Source organism: Cervus elaphus, chromosome 1 (genome assembly GCF_910594005.1).
Source record: "Cervus elaphus chromosome 1, mCerEla1.1, whole genome shotgun sequence".
Classification (NCBI taxonomy): domain Eukaryota; kingdom Metazoa; phylum Chordata; class Mammalia; order Artiodactyla; family Cervidae; genus Cervus; species Cervus elaphus.
The window spans coordinates 68,975,838-68,999,349 of NC_057815.1; the positions used below are offsets into that span (position 1 = coordinate 68,975,838).

Here is a 23,512-nt window from a genome sequence, read left to right on the forward strand (position 1 = left end):
TGGACCTACTGAGGCCCAGAGAGAAGGAATTGTCCCAAGGTGCAAGGCTGGTATAGAAACCAAGGCAGTGTCTGCCTCAGGGCCCCTGTTCTCATTCCTTCATTCCTCTGCCCCAGTGCCCCACTGTGTGAGCTTAGGCGAGTCTCTGCTCCTCTCTGATTCTGAGTTTCCTCCTCTATAAGGTGCCAGGCTGGGACAAAGCTATCTGACCACCTTGGCTGCCAGGGGGACAGGGTGTGAGAGGTGACTTGCTAGGAACGTGTTGTAGGCTTGTGTTGGCCAGCAGGCCTGGCCTGGCCAGCACCTTGGGCTGAGACTTTGTCATTAGAAACAGTCAGGGGACACAAGGTCAGGTGTGTCAACAGAGCCTTCATCAGCAGTGCCCTTCCTCCTCCCTCTTGAGTGGACACTCTGTCCACCCCGGGGTAGGAGTGTGGCATGAAGTCAGATCAAAGCCATATCAGATGCCTGCACTTTTCTCGGTGCTGCATCAGGGACAAAGAATCTGCCCTATGCTGCAGGACACCTCATTTAACCAGATAGAGGCTTGGGGTGCAGGGAGGAAATGATTTAAGGGACCAGCTAGGGTTCCGCCAAGTGGCCCATCTGTATCTCAGGACCAGGGAAAGCACAGCTGGGTGGCCAAGTCTAGAGGTAGGGAAGAATCCGCCGGCAAGCAGCAACTCCTTTCTCTCGGCCTCAATCTCTACCTCATAAATGAAGGAATGGCCCAGATCAGGGCTCTTCCAGCCCACACTGTCCAGCTGGTTCCTGGGCCTGGCCCTCATCTCAGCTCAGGAGCAGGTTGCCATCCCAGAGCGGGCCGCCTCAGCTCTCTCCTCCATGCCTTCCTCCTCTGTGAGACTGGCTCAAGGTGCTTTTTCATTCTGGCTTTCCCAAAAGCTGAAGTGGTGGGTGCAGCTGCTCTCAGGGGCAAAACCCCAGAACCACCACCTCGCGGAGCTCATGTCAAGCTGCATCCCCACTAGCCGTGGATGCAGCTGCTGCTGCTCCCCTTTTATGTGGTGGGCAGCTGGAGATCACTTGGGGTTTTGAGCAGTTTTAATCTGCTCGACAAAGGCAAAGAAGGAAGAAAGAGTACAAATGTCCCGAGCATCCAGGCACACAGCACAGGGGGTCTGGGTCACGCTTACATGTCCTGGTAGTTACAGAGCTGGGAGGTGTGCCAGCTACCTTCACTCCCATCCCCTTCTGGCCTCCATCACCTGCAGATTCAGATTTCAGTTTCCTGGAGACCAGTCACCAGCACCCCACCCCCTCAAGCTGAGCACGAGGTCCTTCCCTCAGCCAGGCAGTTTCCAAATCCAGAGTCATAGAAACCCCGGCCCTTGCTCTTCTGCTGGTAGCCAGGGACTCTGCTTCCAGTTGGCCCCAGCCCTGGGCAGGGGGAACCCTGAAGCACTGCTGGTAGGAATGTCACCAGCACCATGTCTCCGGAGGCAGGGCAGCCCACCAGATCAAAGTGGTCATCCCCTCTGACCCGGGAGCTGTATTTCTAGAAGTTTGTCTTAAGAATGCAAACAGACATGAAGACAAAAATAAGGTATCTGTGGAAACATTATTTCTGAGGGAAATTTTAGAAGCTTTTCAAAGCTTTTTATCAGTCTGGGTTTGATAACAATCCTATTCATGTAGCATAGCTGTGAGAAGACATGGTACTGAGGGATTCTGATAAGAAAAAAATAGCTTTGATATGCTTGGGAGGTAGTTCTATAAAAGTCATATCAACCATATGACCTCAGTGTGGGGATTTTTAAAAAAGAACATGTGTATCTGAGTAGAAAAAAAACTGAACACGTCAGAGTGGTTTTTCTGGAGAGGGAGGTATGACAGGTGCTTTTGATTTTCTTCTGACTTTCCTGTGTTTTTAAAATTCTCTGATTATTTATTATTTTTCTAGTTGGGAAAAAAGTGATGTTTTCTGAACAAAATGCCCATCCTCTCCATCCCTCTCAGCACCTTCCACCCCACTGGGTAGTGCCGGGTGGGTGTCTCATGCTCAGGGATTAGGGAAACTTTGTACCACCCACCCCACTGTCCAAGCCACCAGCCCCAGGGCAGGGGGTGGGCCCCGAGGAAGCCAATCACCCTCGGGACCATCCCAGGACAGCTTTGTTGATAGCACCGCAGGTCAGCTACCCAGCTGGACAGCTGACCTCCCCACCCCCACTGTGGCTGGCACCAGGGCTGTGACTTGTCCTTGTCCTTCCTGCATCGGAGCCTGACCTGAGTCTGGCTGCCTGGGAGGAAGTTTCTGTTCAGGCTCCCCACCCCCACTGTGGCTGGCACCAGGGCTGTGACTTGTCCTTGTCCTTCCTGCATCGGAGCCTGACCTGAGTCTGGCTGCCTGGGAGGAAGTTTCTGTTCAGGCCAGACACTCTGTCCCTTCTCTGGCCAAAGTTAGGGACTTGGACTTTACCCCGATGGGAGCTGGACTTCCCTCTTTATCTAAGAGTGACAGAGATTTCACTGGGCTTTTAGAGCAGTCATTGGCTGTGGTGAAGGGGCTGGGCCCAGAGGGAGGGAATGCAGGAGGCTGGCAGAGTGCAATTTAGAGGACCTGGTGTTTGGCTGGAGAAACAGGGGGAATGAGGAAGTGTCTTACTCCCTTCCAGGGACTCGAAGTCCAAATGGTGACTTTCAAGTCCCCAGCACTGAGGCCCCAGTGATGAGAGTCTGAGGTCTAGGGGGAGTCACTCCAGTCCTTCAGACCCAGGCTCCGGGGAGCAGGGCACACCCAGTGCTTCCCTTACCTCTGGGTGTCCCCGGTACCCCTTCCTGGCCAGTTTGCTCTGACCCAAGGTCTTCCCTGCAGCTGGTGAAGACACATAACTTATTGACCAGCAGGAACTACATCTTTGGGTACCATCCCCATGGCATCATGGGCCTGGGTGCCTTCTGCAACTTCAGCACAGAGGCCACAGGAGTGAGCAAGAAGTTCCCTGGCATAAGGCCCTACCTGGCCACGCTGGCCGGCAACTTCCGGATGCCAGTGCTGCGGGAGTACCTGATGTCTGGAGGTGAGAATCTACCTCTGAATGCCCCTGTCTGAGCCTCTCCATTGGCCAGGAAGCCAACCCACTGTGCTCTAGCACCTGGTCCTGTGACACGTGGCCAGCCACGGCCTGGTGTGTCAGGGCTGAGCCAGAGAACTGTTCATATGATCTTCTGGATTCAACTAGCATAATGGTGTCCCTAGGAAACCTTCTCTCTCCCCTTCTGGGCATTCCCAGCCCCTGTGCCGCCCTTTGCACAATCTAATCATTGTCCAGGACTCTCATGTTCTATCCACCTTGATTCCCACCAGCCTGACTTACTGGGGTTTCCTGGTACCAGCTCAGCAGAGTTAGGACCTCAGGGAATGTTTGCCAAATGAATGCATTCCCTAAACAACCCTGTGTCATCCCCATTTTACAGATAAGTAAGCTGAGGCTCAGAAAATAGAATTACTTAACGCGAGGCTGTTCTTCTAAGTGGCTGGGCTAGGCCTGGGAACCAAATCCAGGGCTCTGTCTATATTTGACCATGTGCAGAAGGTAGGAAGTCCATCCCTGACTGTGTGTCCCCTCTCCACTCCCCAGGCATCTGCCCAGTGAACCGGGACACCATAGACTACTTGCTTTCAAAGAATGGGAGCGGCAATGCCATCATCATTGTGGTGGGGGGTGCGGCTGAGTCCCTGAGCTCCATGCCCGGCAAGAATGCGGTCACCCTGCGCAATCGCAAGGGCTTTGTGAAACTGGCCCTGCGCCATGGGTGAGTGCATCTCAGAACATGTGTGTGCACACGCATGCTCACACCCCGCCACAGCTCTGCTCAGACCAGGGCAGCAGCTCCTTGCCTCCTGGAGGCAGGACCCAGACTCTAGGAAGGCAGAGAAGGGAGTTAACCATCCGTGGGGAAGGGGATGTTGGAGACCAGAGGTTCAGGCCAAGGGCGGATGGGTGGACAAAAATGCAGCCTGAGTCTCCTGGGCCCCGGCAGGTGGGGTGAGAGGCCCGCCAGGCCCAGAGGCAGGACTGTGCCCCATGCCAAAGCCTGTCACACAGCTAGGAGAGCAAAAGGCCAGGAAGGAGAGTGGTGTGTGGCTGGAAATATCAAGGAAGGCTTCTTGGAGTGGTAACCCTGAGGACAGGCAGAGAGGAACAGGGCAGCTTGAGTTTCTGTGACCTTTTCTAGAAAACCAGGGGCACAGTCTGTAGCCACCTGTTCAGCACATTTCATTAGAACACATTTACTTCTACCGCTCCGTTGGATTGTCCTGCAAAATGCTGCAGGAATGCCACCCCCATTTTCCATTTGAGAAAACTGAGTGAGGCTAAGGGGCCTGGTCAGGGCCACATTGTAAAACCCTGACATGATCCCCACCCACTAACAGGGGCAGAGGGTCTGTTCTCATTTGGCCCTGAGGGGACATGTGGTTTGGGGTCCCCCAGGTGACTCTTGTACACACCGCTGAGGGAGGGCAGTTTGGCTGGTGTCTGGGGCCTCTGGGGCTGCCAGGAGGGACTGAAGCCAGTGATTGGGCTAAGACAGACTCTGGCCTCTCTCTTCCAGAGCTGACCTGGTTCCCATCTACTCCTTTGGGGAGAATGAGGTGTACAAGCAGGTGATCTTTGAGGAGGGCTCCTGGGGTCGATGGGTGCAGAAGAAGTTCCAGAAGTACATTGGCTTCGCCCCATGCATCTTCCATGGTCGAGGCCTCTTCTCCTCCGACACCTGGGGGCTGGTGCCCTACTCCAAGCCCATCACCACTGTCGGTAAGCTCCCCTAAACTCGAGTGCCACAGCTAGTTTAGTGGCAGAGTTAGGATTCAAATCCAGGCCCCTGGCTCTGATGTCCATGCTGTAAACCATGAGGATGTGGACCTGTTTGGGTGCTGATAGCAATGATGGGTGTGGGTGGGAGATGGGAGATAGTTCCATTACCATGAGCTAAGCTGTCTGGATGAGAAAGCAGGACTCAGCAGTTCTGTGTTTGCAGAGCATGAGTCTATCAGGGAAGATCCCCTTACAGTAAAGACCGACGGGGTATGAGAAGAATGTGCTCTGGATGGGCCTAGTGGATCTCAGGGAGGAGTGGCTCTTACACTCTTGGCCGAATAGGAATTATCCTGAAAAAAAGAAGACAAAGAGTCTTTGAGTCAGAAACAACAGCCTAAATGAAGTTTTCACAGCAGAACTGCATAGATTTTTGAGGGACAGAAGGAAGTCAATATGATTGGAGCAGAAGTCTATGAGAAGTGGAGCAAAAAACTGGCTGCACTTTGCCCCCAGCCATGTTGTTTTGCTTTTATATGAGACAATTTAGAGGATTCCAAGGAATTATCTATTGTAGGATTGTGTGTGTCTGTTAATGGTTCACAATCTAGAACTCACACAAGAGCATGGAGGCCATAAGCCATGGACTTCAGGGGCCAAAGCTCACATAAATACTTAGAGTTGTTATCAGGGCCAGAAGTTTTACTTCCTGCATTTTAAATCCCATGACCCAGACTCACTCTTGACTCTTGTTATACATCATACCAGGTCTGATGTCTGTGAGGCAGCAGGAACATTTCCATGCACAGGGTGGCTGGAGAAGGACAGGATCTGGTGCCCAGGGTGAAGGAGTTTGCTCTTCACCTTAAGAATTGAAAATTGCTTGAGGATTTGGGGGAGGGGAGACTGAGATTTGCATTTTAAAGTGATCCTTGGGACTCCTGAATAGAAAAGGAGTTATAAAAGGCCTGTTTGCTCAGTCTTGTCCGACTCTGCGACCCCATGGACTGTAGCCGACCAGGCTCGTCTGTCCATGGAATCTTCCAGGCAAGAATACTGGAGTATGTTGCTATTTCCTTCTCCAGGGCATCTTCCCGACCCAGGGATCAAACCCAAGTCTCTTGCATCTCCTGCATTGACAGGGAGATTCTTTACCAGCTGAGCCACCAGGGAAGCCCTAGAAAAAGGAGTTGGAAGGGACAAAAATGGAATCCACAAGAGCAGTCCAAAGTCTTTTATAGTAGCCATTGACTTGGACAGAGGGAATGACAGCAGAGATGGAAGAAAAGTGCATGAACTTGGAAGAAATTTCAGGAATAGCATTGATAGGACTTCAGGATGAGCTGGGTATGGAGAGGAAGCAGGAGGATGAGAAAAATAAAATTATGCACGGATTTGTGAAAGTTGTCCCCTTCTCCTTCTCCTGCCCTTACCACACTTCTCATAGCGTATCGCATTATTGCACAGAATCCTCAGCAAAGCCGTGTAAGGAAGGGTCCCCCTGTGATCAGTGAGGAAACTAAGGCTCAGAGAGGCAGTGACATGCCAAGAGCAGGCAAAAGCAAAGCCATTACTGGATCCCACACCTCTCACAGGAGCTCCCAACTGAGTAGTGTGAGCAGTGAGTGCAGCTGGACTTGATCCCACCTACTGCTTAGTGGCTAGGTGGCCTTGGGCAGGTCCCTTCCCATCACCCTGGGCCCCAGTCTTCTCACCTGTGAAAGGGACAACCTGAAATGGAGCACTCCCAGCACAATTCCTGGCACGTGACTGGCTCGTAACACAAGGTCACCACCGAGAGCATCGTGGTGAATGCCCAGGGAGGTTGGGGCAAACGGCACTGACTTACCAGAGGCCTCTGCCCCCTCCCTGCAGTGGGTGAGCCCATTACCATCCCCAAGCTGGAGCACCCGACCCAGCAGGACATCGACCTGTACCACGCCATGTACATGGAAGCCCTGGTGAAGCTCTTCGACCAGCATAAGACCAAGTTTGGCCTCCCGGAGACCGAGGTCCTGGAGGTGAACTGAGCCTGTCTGCAGGGGCCAGCTTCTGGGAGGAACCAGCTGCAAATCGTTTACTACCAAGTTCTCAAGTGCTTTTTGTTCTGTAAATTTGGAAGTGTCATGGGTGTCTGTGGGTTATTTAAAAGAAATTATAATAATTTTGTTAAACCATTACAATGTTAGGTCTTTTTTAAGGAGGAGAAAGGGAATATTTCAAGCTCTCTCACTTCCAGTTTGCCCTGTTCCAGGTGGGGGCTGCCACATCTGGGCCTTTATGGTTTCACAACCCCTCTTCTCTCCTTCCCCAAATTACAGAGAAAACTCAGTCCTAGTTAACTGGGGAAGAAGGACAGTCATTAGTGACTCGGGCCATAGATTATTTGCCCTTTGGCCCTGAGGGATGAGGGGCAGAAGCCTCCTCTAATACAAACATCTCTATGCCCAGCTACCCAATGCTTGACTGCAGGACTAAACCCTCTTGCCAAGGGAAGACTCAGGAAACAGGTGTTCCCATGTTGAAGAGCGCAAGAATAAGCACCTGGAATATTCAAGCCCGATTCTCCTTTCAGCCACCCCCTATGGCCCCAGTCTCTGAAATCTGAGCCTGGACTGGTCTCCAAAGAGAGGATCAGGGTGGTAATGTTCCTGTGCTGGAGAACACAGCTGTCCAGATGAACCATCTCTTGGGTTATCAGGCCCCATCACATTCTGGTTGGAGTGACTGGTTTTCCTCAGGGGGCTGGTGACATGGACCCAGTGCAGACCCTGCATTGGCCTAAATCACAAACTTCTCAGTGGCCTCGCTTTGTTTAAATCACATTGTCGGTAGTGGATGCGAGGAAGGGGTCCCCTTTCCTGTTTACAGAGGGACCTAAGCAGTAGACTGGTACCAGAACAGAAGTTCCCTGAGCCCAAACCTCATATATTTGTGCTTTTCCTGAGAGAGGGGGCCAGGGAGGAAAAGTAGTCCTCTGTGTACTCTGTTTTCTTTTGATGAGATCATTATACCATGTCAGACTTTTGTATATTCCTAAATGAATAAATGAAAACAAGTGCCCTCCATGAGTTATTGTTGGGGCCACATCAGCATCTTGCTGCTGATGTTTGGGGAGACCACTGCCCCAGCCGGGCTGCCTGCTGAGCCGTCTCCTGCTTTCCCCTTCAGCCCACATGGCCCTTGGTGGTATATTCCTTATCAATTGCTGTGTAATAAATTACTCCAAAACTTGGTGGCTGCAAACAACATTGTCTACAGTTTCTAAGGGTCAGTAGTCAAGGTACAGCCTAGCTGGATCTGCTTCAAGGTCTCATACAAGGCTGCAGTCAAGGTATCAGCTGGGCTGTCGTCATCCCAAGGCTTAACCTGGGGAGGATCCACTTCCAAGGTCATACTTTTGACGGCTGGTGGGATTCACTTCTCACTGGCTTTGACCCGAGGCCACTCCCAGTTCCTTGCCACATGGGCCTTTTGGTAGAGTAGCTCACAGCATGGCAGTTGGCTGCATCAGAGAGAGTAAGCAAGAAGAACCAGAGTGCAAACAGAAATATCAGTTCATTTCAGTTCAGTCGCTCAGTCGTGTCTGACTCTTTGCGACCCCATGAATTGCAGCACGCCAGGCTTCCCTGTCCGTCACCAACTCCCGGAGCTTTCTCAAACTCATATCCATCTCGTCGGTAATGCCATCCAACCATCTCATCCTCTGTCGCCCCCTTCTCCTCCCACCTTCAATCTTTCCCAGCATCAGGGTCTTTTCCAATGAGTGGGTTCTTCGCATCAGGTGGCCAAAGTACTGGAGTTTCAGCTTCAGCATCACAGAAACCATAGTCTTCTATAATCTAATCTCAGCAGTGACAACCTATCACTTTTGCCGTATTCTTCTTTAGATGGAAGTCACTACATCCAGCTCATACTCGTGAGGGTTACACAACAGACAGTGAGCACCAGGGGGCTGGGCTCACTGGAGCCCCCTTCACAGCTGCCTTTCTCCTGTGGGAAAGGCTACTCTCCTGCAGTAAAGGTCCTGGAAGAGCTGAGCTAGAAAGGTCCATATGGATCACTCAACCATGCTCCTCACTTCTGGCCTTAGGTATACCACAACTAAGGCCTGGCCTGCTGGCATCTAGTGATTTCATGCTACACCTGGATCTCACAAGATGCTGTCTCTCTGTTCTAATTCCATTCAGTTCAAAGAGTACCAAATACTTGGGAATCTTTCCCATTTGAGCTAAAGGAACTTCCCATTTTCCACTGCCTAACGCCTGTCCTGGGGCTTTCTGGATGGCACTAATAAAGAACCTGCCTGTCAATGCAGGAGACGTGGGTTCGATCCCTGGGTCTGGAAGATCTCCTGGAGGAGGGACTGGCAGCCCACTCCAGTATTCTTGCCTGGAAAATCCCAGGGACAGAGGAGCCTGGCAGTTTATGGTCCATGGGGTCACACAGAGTCTGACATGACTGAAGCAACTTAGAATGCACGCATGCAATGCCTGTCCCAACCATTTACCTCAGGGACCATTTCTCTTTGTCAGAAGCTGTGAGCTTGGGAGCAGAAACAAACAGCTGGAAACAGCTGAGGATACTCAGAGTGGTCAGAGCTGTGACAGAGAGGCCCCTAGTCCAACACTGGTGGTCCTTGGTGAGCTGGGGCCCCAGCCTGAGCTGGGACTTAATGGGTGACTGGAAATTTGCCAGGAAGGGCAAAGTAGCAAAGTGCAGACCAGAGAGGCTGCTAATCTGAACCACAGAGTGGTAAAGGTAGAGAGGTCTGCAAGGGGCTTCCCATGGAAGGGCAGGGAGCTGGCTTCTCCAGAGTTTTTCTGTGGGGAGGCGGGCAGGGCAGAGAGGAGGTGCCCTGGAGGGGCCGACAGAGACTGGATTCTGTGGCTCCAGGCAGGTCTTAGGCCTCAGGACACTGAGCCTGGGTTAGAGAACAGACATTTCCTTTAGGATCGGGGAAAGGCCCGTTTTCTAATTCAACTCCTGTACCAGCCCCAGCCTGAGGCTAGCTATGACCCTCAGCATCTGACTTCAGACTAAGCTAGGCTACCCCTATAAACACAGCCCAGTATTCTCAGCATTAATTTTGTGAAGATTAAATACCTACTCTGCATCAAGAAACTCCATCATCTCTACTTAAGAACACGAGCAATAAGGAGGCTGCAAATGTTGGAGGGGCCGTCTTCACCCGGGGCAATGTATAGTCAGCCCTCCGTATCCATGGATCTTGCATCTGCAGATATGTAGGGCCAGCTGTACTACTGTATTTTTTATGAGGGATTTGAGCATCCTCAAATGTTGTTATTCATTTGGGGGAGGGATTGGAATAGGGGTGGCAGATCCTATAATCAATCCCCTGCAAATAGCAAGGGTGTCTGTCTAGCAGTCACCTGTGCAGAGCAGAGGCTAGCCCCACTCTAAGCTGTGTGTTGGGTACTCTAGGTAAATGCTATGAACATTGTCTTGGGCTGGGAGTTGTTACCTTAAAAGAGAGAACTGGAATCTCCTTTTCCAGAAGACCCACTGCCTGTGGACGGCGGGAGTGAGGGTGTCGTCTCAGTTGTTGTTCAGTTGCTCAGTTGTGTCTGACTCTTTGTGACTTCATGGACTGCAGCACTCCAGGCTCCCCTGTCCTTCACCAGCTCCTGGAGTTTGCTCAAACTCGTGTCCATTGAGTCGGTGATGCCCTCTGCCTGAAGGTCAATTCCAAAGGTCTGCTTGTTGTTCCCAGATATGGCCACTAGGGGGCACTGAGGCTAGGTCTGAGGCAAACGCTGCCCAGCTTCCTTCCTTCTTTTTGAAGTTTGACACTTAATCTAGCTCCAACCTGGGGCTAGAAGCCAGAGATAAGTAAAATCACAGACTCTCCAAAGCTCAAAGATAGCAATTTAGCATTCATCATGAGCAATTCCTCCTAACCTGAGAAACTGGGACCAGAAAGGCCAACAGTCTTGCCCCTTATCACTCAGCAAATCAACATTTTGAGAAATGCCTCCCAGCAGAAAATAAGCAGCTTCCACATTGAATGTCCCCTGTTCTTAGGTGCTTGTAATATAATAAGGGAGGCAGAGATATACGTGAAGCACTTATCTTTTAAAAAAACCTTTGCCTCCTTTTATATTCCCTGTCTAGGTTCTACATGTCTGTACTGCCCACTGTCAGCAGAAACAGCCTCTGGACCTAGTGAGCTCTCCTCCCCCTTCCTTGCCCCATTCCAATACTGCCTGCTGATGCTGAAGGCCACATTTTTGTCTCTCAAACCATCCCCTCCTTTCTCCTCCCTAATAACATACACGAGAGCAGGACCCACCCTGTGACACTGCCCTTACCAGCTGCGTTATCATGTCACTTAACCTTTCTGAACCTCAGCTTCCTCATCTGTAAATGGGAATAATCTATATTACTGAATGAGTGAGATAATATGTATCTAAATATGTGATACATAAATAAAAAGTATTCATCCTTCTCCATCAACAGGAAATATTAGCTGTGATTGTCTTCATCATCACACCCTTACTGGGTCTCCCAAACCTATTAAACTGAACTGTTTCCAGGCCTCTCTCCACTTCACTGTTCCTGCAGCAAAGTGGCCAGCCTTCCTTATTTTTTTTTTTTTAATAAAAGCTTTTTTGAGATATAATTCACATATCATAAAGCCCATCCTTTTCACAAAGTTATGCATCGAACACCACTCTAATTTCAGAACAATTTGATCACCACCAAAAGAAACCCCATATTAATTAGCAGTCACTTCCTTGCCACCGCTCCTGTCAGGCCCTGGCCAATGACTAGTCACTAACTTACTGTCTGTCTATATGAATTTGCCTACTTGAAACATTTTATGTCAATGGAATTATTCAGTAGGTGGCCTTTCGTGTCTGACTTCTTTGATTTAGCATAATGTTTTCAAGGTACATCTGTGATGCAGCATGTTTCATGAATCAGATGTACCACTTGTCCTTTGGAGCATGAAAGTTAATTTAATGTATCTAGTGTTTTTTTCTGTTTGTTTTTGGTTTTGTTTTTTCTACTGTGTGCTTTTGTATCAAAGAAGCCACAGCCTAATCTAAGATTACAAAGATTTACTCCTATGTTTTCTTCTAAATATTTTAGAGTCCTTAGCTATTATATTTAGATCTCTGATCTATTTTGAGTTAATTTTTGTGTATGGTTGAGGTAGGGTCCCACTTCATTTTTTTGCATGTGGATATCCAGTTATCCTGGGACTGCTTGTTAGAAAGACCATTCTTTCCTCATAAAACTGTTGGCACTTTTGTCCAAAATCAATTGATCATAAATGTAAGGGTTTATTTCTGGATTCTCAGCTCTATTCCACTGATCTATTTTTGTTTATTTACTCTAGTAGCACACTGTCTTGATTAGCTTTGTAATAAATTTTGGAATCAGGCAATGTGAATCCTACCTTTGATCTTTTTTAGATTGTCTTGATTATTCTTGCATTTCTATATGAATTTGGAAAGTGAAAGTATTGGTTGCTCAGTCCTGTCTAACTCTTTGCAACCCAATGGACTGTATAGCCCACCAGGCTCCTCTGCCCATGGGATTTACCAGGCAAGAATACTCGAGTGGGTTGCCATTCCCTTCTTCAAGGGATCTTCCTGACTCAGGGATTGAACCTTCATCTCGTGCATTGCAGTCAGATTCTTTACCTTCTGAGCCACCTGGGAAGCCCACATGAATTTTTGGATCAGCTTATTAATGTCTGCAAAAAATGCAGCCAGGATTTTGATAGTGATTGCCTTTGAAGGGACAGATCAAGTTGGTAAATGTTGCCATTTTAACAGTATTAAATGTTCTGGATGTTTTCCCATTCATTTAAGTTTTCTCTAGCTTCTTTTAATGGTGTTCAGAGTTTTCTTAAAATCTGTTTTGTGTAGCTTGTATTAGTATAATATAGGCCTAGGTCTCTTTTGGTTATTATTTGCATGGAATATCTTTTATCCTTTCCCTTTCAACCTGTCTGTGTCTTTAACTATGAATTGTGTTTTCGTAGACATAATAATGTTGGACTTTTTAAAATACACACTTCTACTTTTTGCCTTCTGGAATGTTAATTACATTTCATGTAATTACTAAGGTAGGTTTTACATCTGTCATTTTGCTATTTTCACTTTCCTTCCATTCCTGCCTTCGTTTGTGTTAAACATGTATTTTCTAATACATTATTTTAATTCTCTTGTCTCTTTTACTGTATATTTTTGAGTTATTTTCTTAGTGGTTACTCTGGAGATTATAATTAACATCTTGATTTAAGACAATCTAGTTTAAATTAATACCAACTTAATTTCTCCATCTTTTGGGCAGGCTGGCCTGAGAGAAAAGCGGGGCAGGCTTTACATAGGAATGGTGTGGTGGGCTAAATACTGGCCCACAAAAGAGTATGGACATGCCCTATTCCCTGGAACTTGTGAATATGACTTTATTTGGAAAAAAAAATCTTTGCAGATATAATTAAGTTAAAGATCTCAAGATGAAATCATCTTGGATTATCTAGAAGGGTTCTCAATCCTATGAGAATTAAAAGTATTTAAAAGGAAATTAAAAGTCTTTAAAAGTAAAAGGAAGAGGAGACACAGGGAAAAGGAGAGAGGCCATGTGATGGAAGCAGAGACTGGAGTTAAGTAGCTACAAGCCAAGGAACACCCGGAGCCACCACAGGCTCGAGGAGGGGAGAGATTGTTGTCCTGAGGGAACATAGCCCTTCTAACACCTCAGTTTTGAATTTCCAGGCTCCAGACCTGTGCGAGAATAAATTTCTGCTGTTTTAAGCCAGCCAGTTTATGGCTTAAACTAACACAGTGACCTTCAATGTATTAGAGGTCACTCACCAGTGGATGGCAGAGTCTGGTCTTCTCATCAGTAAAATATTCCACTTTTCTTTACATGGAGTGGGCTGCAACTGACACTTTTATCTAATTCTTCTGAGAAGGTGGAAGAAATTCTCACTTAATAGATTATAATGGGGTCACTAAGAGGAGAAAAATAGGATCTTCCTCTACCCCCTTATGGGCTTCCCTGGTAGCTCAGCTGGTAAAGAGTTTGCCTGCAATACAGGAGACCCCAGTTTGATTCCTGGGTCAGGAAGATCCCCTGGAGAAGGAATAGACTACCCACTCCAGTATTCTTGGGCTTCCCTTGTGGCTCAGCTAGCAAAGACCTGGGTTTGATCCCTGGGTTGGGACGATCCCCTGGAGAAGAGAATGGCTACCCACTCCAGTATTCTGGCCTGAGAATTCCATGGACTATATAGTCTATGGGGTTGCAAAGGGTTGGACACGACTGAGTGACTTTCACTTTTCAGTTTTATACACGCTTGTTTGGGCAGAGATGTTCAAGTTGGTTTTAGAAAAGGCAGAGAAACCAGAGATCAAATTGCCAACATCTGCTGTATCATGGAAAAAGCAAGAGAGTTCCAGAAAAATATCTACTTCTGCTTTATTGACTATGCCAAAGCCTTTGACTGTGTGAATCAACAATAAACTGTGGAAAATTCTGAGAAAGATGGGAATACCAGACCACCTGACCTGCCTCTTGAGAAACCTGTATGCAGGTCAGAAAGCAACAGTTAGAACTGGACATGGAACAGCAGACTGGTTCCAAATAGGAAAAGGAGTACATCAAAGCTGTATATTGTCACCCTGCTTATTTAACTTATATGCAGAGTACATCATGAGAAACGCTGGGCTGGAGGAAGCACAAGCTGGAATCAAGATTACTGGGAGAAATATCAATAACCTCAGATATGTAGATGATACCACCCTTATGGCAGAAAGTGAAGAACTAAAGAGTCTCTTGATGAAAGTGAAAGAGGAGAGTGAAAAAGTTGGCTTAAAGCTCAACATTCAGAAAACTAAGATCATGGTATCCAGTCCCATCACTTCATGGCAAATAGATGGGGAAACAGTGGAAACAGTGGCTGACTTTATTTTTCTGGGCTCCAAAATCACTGCAGATGGTGACTGCAGCCATAAAATTAAAAGACGCTTACTCTTGGAAAGTTATGACCAACCTAGACAGCATATTAAAAAGCAGAGACATTACTTTGCCAACACAGGTCCGTCTAGTCAAGGCTATGGTTTTTCCAGTGGTCATGTATGGATGTGAGAGTTGGAGTGTGAAGAAAACTGAGTGCTGAAGAATTGATGCTTTTGACCTGTGGTGTTGGAGAAGACTCTTGAGAGTTCCTTGGGCTGCAAGGAGATCCAACCAGCCCATCCTAAAGGAGCTCAGTCCTGGGTGTTCATTGGAAGAACTGATGTTGAAGCTGAAACTCCAATACTTTGGCCACCTGATGCGAAGGGCTGACTCATTGGAAAAGACCCTGATGCCAGGAAAGATTGAGGACAGGAGGAGAAGGGGACGACAGAGGATGAATGGTTGGATGGCATCACTGACTCAATGGGCATGGGTTTGGGTGGACTCTGGGAGTTGGTGATGGACAGGGAGGCCTGGCGTGCTGCAGTTCATGGGGTCGCAAGGAGTTGGATACGACTGAGCGACTGAACTGAACTGAATTGGTTTTCATCAAAAGTAATTTGAAATCTCAAAAATCATATGGCATTTTAGAGCTGTGAAAAGGTGCTTTTTAAATGTGCCTACATCCAATGTAATATTATGTTTAAAAAGTAGGAGATACAATTGCATGTATGCATGATAAAAATATGAGATGAAGATACCCAAAACTCTTTAAGCAGTAAGTGGTGAAAAATAGCTTGAGAAAGAGTTTACAAGGAAGAGAACAGGATTATGTAAAAGAAATTTGGTATGTGTACTGGGCAGAAGTTTGTTATAAAAACTGATCGAAACAAGGGTGTCAGTTCAGTTCAGTCGCTCAGTCGTGTCCAACTCTTTGCGACCCCATGAACCGCAGCACGCCAGGCCTCCCTGTCCATCACCAACTCCCAGAGTCCACCCAAACCCATGCCCATTGAGTCAGTGATGCCATCCAACCATTCATCCTCTGTCGTCCCCTTCTCCTCCTGTCCTCAATCTTTCCCTGCATCAGGGTCTTTTCAAACGAGTCAGCTCTTCGCATCAGGTGGCCAAAGTATTGGAGTTTCAGCTTCAACATCAGTTCTTCCAATGAACACCCAGGACTGAGCTCCTTTAGGATGGGCTGGTTGGATCTCCTTGCAGCCCAAGGAACTCTCAAGAGTCTTCTCCAACACCACAGGTCAAAGGCATCAATTCTTCAGCACTCAGTTTTCTTCACACTCCAACTCTCACATCCATACATGACCACTGGAAAAACCATAGCCTTGACTAGACGGACCTGTGTTGGCAAAGTAATGTCTCTGCTTTTTAATATGCTGTCTAGGTTGGTCATAACTTTCCTTCCAAGAGTAAGCGTCTTTTAATTTTATGGCTGCAGTCACCATCTGCAGTGATTTTGGAGCCCAGAAAAATAAAGTCAGCCACTGTTTTCACTGTTTCCCCATCTGTTTGCCATGAAGTGATGGGACTGGATACCATGATCTTAGTTTTCTGAATGTTGAGCTTTAAGCCAACTTTTTCACTCTCCTCTTTCACTTTCATCAAAACCAATTCAAAGTATTTTTTCCTCTGATTAAACACACACACACACATATACATATATATATATTTTTAATATTTATTTATTTATTTGGTTGTTCTGAGTCTTGGGCTTCCCAGGTGACAGTAGTGGTAAAGAACTTGCCAATGCAGGAGACATAAGAGATGCCCATTCGATCCCTGGGTCGGGAAGATCCCCTACAAGAGGGCATGGCAACCCACTCCAGTATTTTTCCCTGGAGAATGCCATGGGCAGAGGAGCAGGCAGAGTCGGACACCACTGAAGTGACTTAGCACGCATGCTGGGTCTAAGTTGCACCATTCGGCATCTTTAGTTGCTACATGAGAACTCTTACTTGGCAGCATGAGGGAGATATTGTAATACTCTTTTATTGAGGTAGAAAAATGTAGGATTAATAACACTGGAGTTAGACTGCTTTCAAATCCCAGTTCAAAACTCAAAACATGTGACCTTAGGCAGGTGACAGAACTCTTGCCTTACCTCTGTAATCTCTAGCACTGTGGTAAGGGTACACACATACTGCTTACAGCAATGCCTGGCATATATCAAACTTTCAATAAGTTATTAAATTTTTTAAAATATGAACTTTAATGAACAAAATATTGTGAAAAATCATTTTCCTTTTCATTTTGTTTATGGAAAGTAGTTACTATGCAAGGAACATCACAAAATTTTCTTTATCACTTTATGGTAAACAATCTCACAAAAAAGGTGCAAGTACAATTAAAAAAAAATTTTCAGAAACATTCAAAAAAAATTTTCTCCCCAAACCACTTGAGAGTAAGTTGCAGACATGATGCCACATCATACCAAACAAGAACATTATCCTATAGACAAATACCACAGTAAAATCATGAAGGCCATTAAATTAATCCAGAAACACAATCCTCGTACATTAGTCAAGGACATCACCATTTGTCTTAATATGCCCATTTTAGCAAAAGAATCAAGTTCAGACTTACATGTTATTTAAATTTCATTCTACAGGAAAAATGCAATCCTGTGTTTCTCCTCTACTCTCAACACTGCGTCACTACTTCACTTCTGACACCATAGTGTATGAGGATTTTCCCCACAATTATCTGATAACAGCTGGTTGTCCTACAATTTAACTCAATTCTGACCTTATCTACCTGGAGATAGCATCGGCTCCCACAGGTTAAGGGCTCAGTCCCATAGGACTGCACCCTTCTCAACCCTCCACCTCTACACACACACACACACACACACACACACACACACACACACACACACACACACACACACACACACACACACACACACACACACACACACACACACTCCCACCGCCGCCTCCCCACCCCACCTCCACATACTTCAGATACCAATAGCAAGCATAGGTTGTTACCTATGTTTCTGACCAACTGGATATAAATTGAAGGTTCCCACAAACGCTTCCTTGAGGTCAGTTTATTGTAAAAGGATATCACTCAGGAATAGCAGATGGAAGAGCTGCATAGAGCAAGGTATGTGGGAAGGAATGCAGAACTTCCAACCTCTGTGTGTCTCCGTCCCAGCACTTCCTTGTGTTCCCTCTACACCCCATTCTTTCAGGTTTTTATGGAGGCTTCATTACACAGGCAGGATTGATTAAATCGTTGGCCATTGTTGATTGAAGTCACTGTTCAGTGCCTTTCCCCTCCCAAGATGTCTGGAGTGGGAGGGGTCTAAAAATCCCCTCCCTCTAACCAGGTTTGGTTCCCCTGGCAACTGCCAACCTTAGGTTATCTAAGGGCTTTCCAAAAGCCATTTTATTAACATAAACTCCCATGTGGTGAATGGGGTTTGTTATGGAAACAAAATATCTCCATTTCACTTGTATATATTCTGAGGCTATTTCAGGAACTGAGGACAAAACTAAATATTATAAACAAAGGTGCCCCTGTGGGGCATTAAAGATCCCCTGGAGAAGGGAATGGCTACTTACTGCAGTATTCTTGCCTGGAGAATTCCATGGAGAGAGGAGCCTAGTGGGCTATCATCCAAGGGGTCACAAACGGTCAGACACAACTGAGCAACTAACAGTTTCATAAGAGTTTTAGGAGGTATATGCCAGGAATAGTGAACAAAGATCAAATATATATTTCTTCTTGTAAGTCACAGTGAAAGTGAAAGTCGCTCAGTTGTGTCCAACTCTTTGCAATCCTATATAGTCCGTGGAATTCTCTAGGCCAGAATACTGGAGTGGGTAGCCTTTCCCTTCTCAAGGCCATCTTCCTAACCCAGGGATCAAACCCTGATCTCCTGCATTGCAGGCGGATTCTTTACCAGCTGAGCCGCAAGGAAAGCCCATAAATCACAGTATCACACTCCTTTTATGTGAAACATTTCCCCAATCTTTCCTTGACTATCATGACCTTGACAATCTTAAAGATTACAGGCCAGATATTCTATAAAACATTATTTAGTTTTGTTATGTGTCAAGTTTCTTCATGACTAATTCAGATTATCCATTTTTAGCAGAAATTTCACATAAGTGATGATGAATTTTTCTCACTACATCCCATCTGGTGGTACATGATTTCAATTTCATGATACTCACTTTGATCATTTGATTAAGGTGGACTGTCAGGCTTTTACACTGTAAAGTTACTCTTTTTCCATACTTTGAGACTATCATTGATGAAAAATTGAACAATCTAAGAAGGAAATGGAAAATTTAATTTGAGACAGTTAAAAGGATTGGCTTTATCTAATTAAAAATTGGATTATAGGATTATAATCTGGGAAGTGAAGTGAAGTGAAGTCGCTCAGTCGTGTCCGACTCTTTGCAACCCTATGGACTGTAGCCCACCAGGCTCCTCAGTCCATGGAATTCTCCAGGCAAGAATACTGGAGTGGGTTGCCATTTCCTTCTCCAGGGGATCTTCCTGACCCAGGGATCGAACCTGGGTCTCTGCATTGTAGACAGACACTTTACCATCTGAGCTACCCTGTCTCCTAAAAACCTTTGAGAACTGTTCCATCTATTAGAGGTCAAATTTAGAGGGCTATACATTAAATAATGTGTTATGACAGCTTATATAATCCAGATCTAAGCAAGTTCACAGGCCATCATGGCCCCTTACAAGATTAAGAAGAAAGGTTAGCTTCTAAGGAGTTGTGACCCTTGATTAAGTCAAGAGGAATTGTTATCTCCTAAAGAGACAACAATTAATATAAGTGCAAAATACACTTTAAAAGGGGGAGGGAGGAGGCCTACATAGCCAAAGAACATTTTGTTTAAATTTTTCTTGTCTTGCTATTAAAAAAAAAAAAGAAAAAAAAAAGGCTTCCCTGGTTGCTCGGACGATGAAGAATCTGCCTACAATTTGGGAGCCTGGGTTGGGAAGATTCCCCCAGAGAAAGGAATGGTTACCCACTCCAGTATCCTTGCCTGGAGAATTCCACGGACAGAGGAACCTGGTGGGCTCAACTAGTGACTAACACTTTCACTTTGTCATAAAATAGACATTTTATTTCATCACCATGTAAATATCTTTTTCCTAATGAGACATTTATTATACCAATAAAAACTCATGAATCCCTATGTTTTATTTAGTGGGCTATCGGCCATTCTATTATTCATTTTGATGTTCAAGTTCCCCCAGATTGAGCCAGCCAGAGTCCTTTCAAATTGGCTTCTGTATCCCTTTGACATCTCTCTTCCATTTTTCTTTTTTTTTTTTGAGTACTTCTTTACTTTCTGGCACAGCTAAAGGTCCTAGGATCATCCTGTACTTTTTCCAGCCCAATCCTGATCAGTCACTTAGCCAAAGAATCCTGGTGAACCCATGGTTTTTCCATTGAGATCACACACCTGGTCTCAGGGTTTAATGAAGTTCAGGTTCTTGATGTCTTATCATAGAAAATTCAAAGAGAGACAAAGTGATAGGTAGGAAGTGGATTTATTTAGAGAGAAACACACTCCACAGACAAGAGTGTGGGCCATCTCAGAAGGTGAGAGAGGCCCTAAGGTATGGGGTTGTCAGTTTTTAGGCATGCATGCTCAGTTGTGTCCAACTCTTTTGCAATCCCATGGTCTGTAGCCCACCAGGTTCCTCTGTCCATGGGATTTTTCAGGCAAGAATACTGGAGTGGGTTGCCATTTCTTATTCCAGGGGATCTTCCTGACCCAGGGATCAAACCTGGGTTTCCTGCATTGCAGACAGATCCTTTACCACTGAGTCACCTGGAAAGCCCCTGTCAGCTTTTATAGGCGTGGGTGATTTCATAGGCTAATGAGTGGGAGGAGTATTCCAGCTGTTTGGGGAGACAAGATGCGGATTTCCAGGAACTGGGCCACTGTCCACTTTTTGAACTTTGTGGTTGGTCTTGGAACCCTCATGGCACTTGTGGGTATGTCATTTAGTTTGCTGATGTTTTATGATGAGTGTATACTGAGGCTCAAGGTCTATCGGAAGTTGGACGTTCTACCATCTTGGACCTAGTTAGTCCTAACCAGTTTATGTCGTATCCTCAAGGGTTATGTCATTCTTTTAAAGGTTGTGCCCTGCCCCTTTCCCTCCTGTTTCATAATCACCTCACATTTCCAGGCTTCTCGACCTGTGAGATGACCTACACATTGTCTGTGGAGTGCTTCTCCCAGGGCCGCTCTTGCCTTTTGAGTCAAACTGCATTCTGTCTATGGCATGTTTATCTCTAAATAAATCCACTTCTTACCCATCACTTTGTCTCTCCTTGAATTCCTTCTGCACAGAGATGCAAAGAACCTGAGCTTCATTAAGTCTTGAGATCAGGTGTTTTCAAGTCCCAATCTGGGTTGCAGTTGGGTTAGTCCTATCTAAGTTGTGCAGTTTTCAAATTTGCTCTTGAGCTGGCAGCAAGAGCAGCATTTCTAAAACATAAATCAGATTATGTCACTCCCCTTGCTTAGATCCTTCAGTCTATGTGCCTCAAGCAAAGTCAGACTCCGCTGGGGCTACAACACCTGGCAGGTCTGGCCCCTGCCAGAATCTCCAGCTTCATTCTGTGCCATTAAGGCTGGATTAAAACTCCAGAAACTCTGAGCACCTAAAAAATAATGCCACTTCTGCCATATGAAATTACACATAAAAGCAACACGAAATTATAAAAGAAATTAAAGGACGTCTTTGATTTTATTTTATTTTTGAAATAACAATTTCTTTCCAAAAGTGTTCTCCTCCTCCTCCACACTGGCTGCCTCTCTCTGCCTACTCCCACCTGGCCTTCCTTATAGCTCCTTCAGGCTGTTGCTTCTGTCCAAATTGCTCCTCTTACTCTCACTAGCCTCTTTTGCCCAGTTAACTCCTACTCATACTTCAGACCTCACTGAAGAAGTCATTTCCCAAAGAAAGCTTTCTCTGGGGACTTTGGCTAAATCAGCCCCCTGGGTTAGATTCACTTGGATCCAGTGTGTGTCACCCCGGGCTGGCCTATAAATTCACCAACTCATGTGCTCTCAGTTGGTACAAATATAGTCTGTGACACTGTGAAAACCACTGGGACCTAGGAAGAAGCGCTAGTCTCAGGGGCAAGAGGTTTGAGTCTTTGTCTCAGCTTTGCTACAAATTTTGAGTGACCTTGGACAAGCTCATTTCCTCTCCCTGGGGCTGTGTCCAGTGTGGGGGGTATGAGGTCCCGTGTCATCCAAACATTCACTTCCTCAAGCATTCAGGCATTCAATGATTTTATTCAGGCAGTCATTTGCTCACTGAAGCTGATGGAGCCTCTGTGTCAGGATGCTGGGGTTGTAGAATGAAATCAAGAACAAAAGTCCAGAGTGGAATGGGCTAGACAAATATAAACCTCTCAGTATATGACAAGGCACATGAACACCTGCCCTAAGAGCGATCAGGCAGCTGCTGTGGGAACCTAGAGAAGGTAGTCACTATTAGCTTACATCTAGGAAGCCTCTTTGGAGAAAATGACCTTGAAGGGTTGAGAAAGGAGGAGAAATGCTGCCTGGGGACTTGCCTTTCAGTGTACACACACTTGTTGGGTGTGTACAGGCTCTTTGGGGAACGGCCTCTTTGTTTTACAATTCTCCCCTGACTTTCTGCAAGAGTCTTGCTCTTCTGGTCCTGCCCCTTCAAAGCTGCATCTCCAAGGCAGCCTGAGGATCTTTCTAAACAACTTCCTGTTGCCTAAGATTAAACTCAAGATCTTTAGCCTGGTGGTCAGGTTCTTTTCACCTGCCCCACCTTCCTTTTCTAGCCTGTCGCTCCTCCAGGCAGTTTTGGCTTCAGCCCTGTTTGACTATGCAAATGCTGTGTCTTCTGCCTCCATGCCTTTGCTCATGCTGTTCCTTCTGCCTAGAATACTCTTTCTCCTCTAGAAAGCCTTCCTGCACAACACATTGCAGTTAGCAATGTCCTCTTCTGTGCTTCCATTATGCTTTATCATCTCAGTGACGGCACTTGCCATGTTGTGCTGAAGCTATCTGTAAACTCCCTGCAGTCAGGGATTCTATTTGCATGGTTTCTGTCAATGTAGTAACAAGGCTGGCCACCTGATAGAGGTTTGGTCCTTGACTAAATAAGTAAGTGAATGGGAGAGAGAGAGGACTCTCTCTTGTTGAAAGGAAGGGGGTAGATTTAATTTAATTAGATTCAAGACATAGAAATACCAATCTGCTCTGCCTTGCACTTATTTACCTAATGCATCACACCCAGGAGATCTGGAGAATGAAGAGGGTGGAGAAAGAGGATGCAAAGTGTATTGGGACAAGTTTGGCTTTTTGGTTCTACAAACTGACATTTTGATTTTAGTACCCAACATGGTACTAATTAGCTGTTAAAACAGGAGCCATCCCTGAACCAAATGGCTCTAACCATCTGTTGTTTACCTATCAAGCTTCTAATCAACCTTTAAGATCTTTGTGAAGCCTGCTCTGACCTTGCCCACCAGCCCCTGTAGAGCCTGTTAGTCCATTACCACTTGACCTTGATGTTTCTTCTACCATAGCATGTATACTGTATTTGGCCACCTTTTAAATTCATGCTCCTTATACTTGAATACTTGTTTTTCTAGTATATAACACTATAAATAACACTCTATAAAATATTATAATAACTTGATTCTAAGTGAGTAAAAATATTTTAATGTTGAAACAAGTACAGCCATATGATGGAGTAAGACCCAAAATAATACAAGAGTCTTTAGAATGAAA

The 23,512-nt window shown here is 46.1% G+C and overlaps 1 protein-coding gene across 1 annotated transcript in view; it reads left to right on the forward strand.

Annotated features, from left to right (window-relative positions):
- The window catches only part of DGAT2 (diacylglycerol O-acyltransferase 2), a 32,148-nt gene extending 24,121 nt beyond the window's left edge, over positions 1-8,027 (forward strand). Inside the window, exons 5-8 of the mRNA XM_043907619.1 lie at positions 2,837-3,041; positions 3,603-3,777; positions 4,579-4,781; positions 6,657-8,027. Coding sequence (XP_043763554.1) covers positions 2,837-3,041; positions 3,603-3,777; positions 4,579-4,781; positions 6,657-6,811 — 738 coding nt within the window. The 3' untranslated portion in view covers positions 6,812-8,027. The remainder of the gene's footprint in view (positions 1-2,836; positions 3,042-3,602; positions 3,778-4,578; positions 4,782-6,656) is intronic.
- Positions 8,028-23,512: the final 15,485 nt, after the last annotated feature.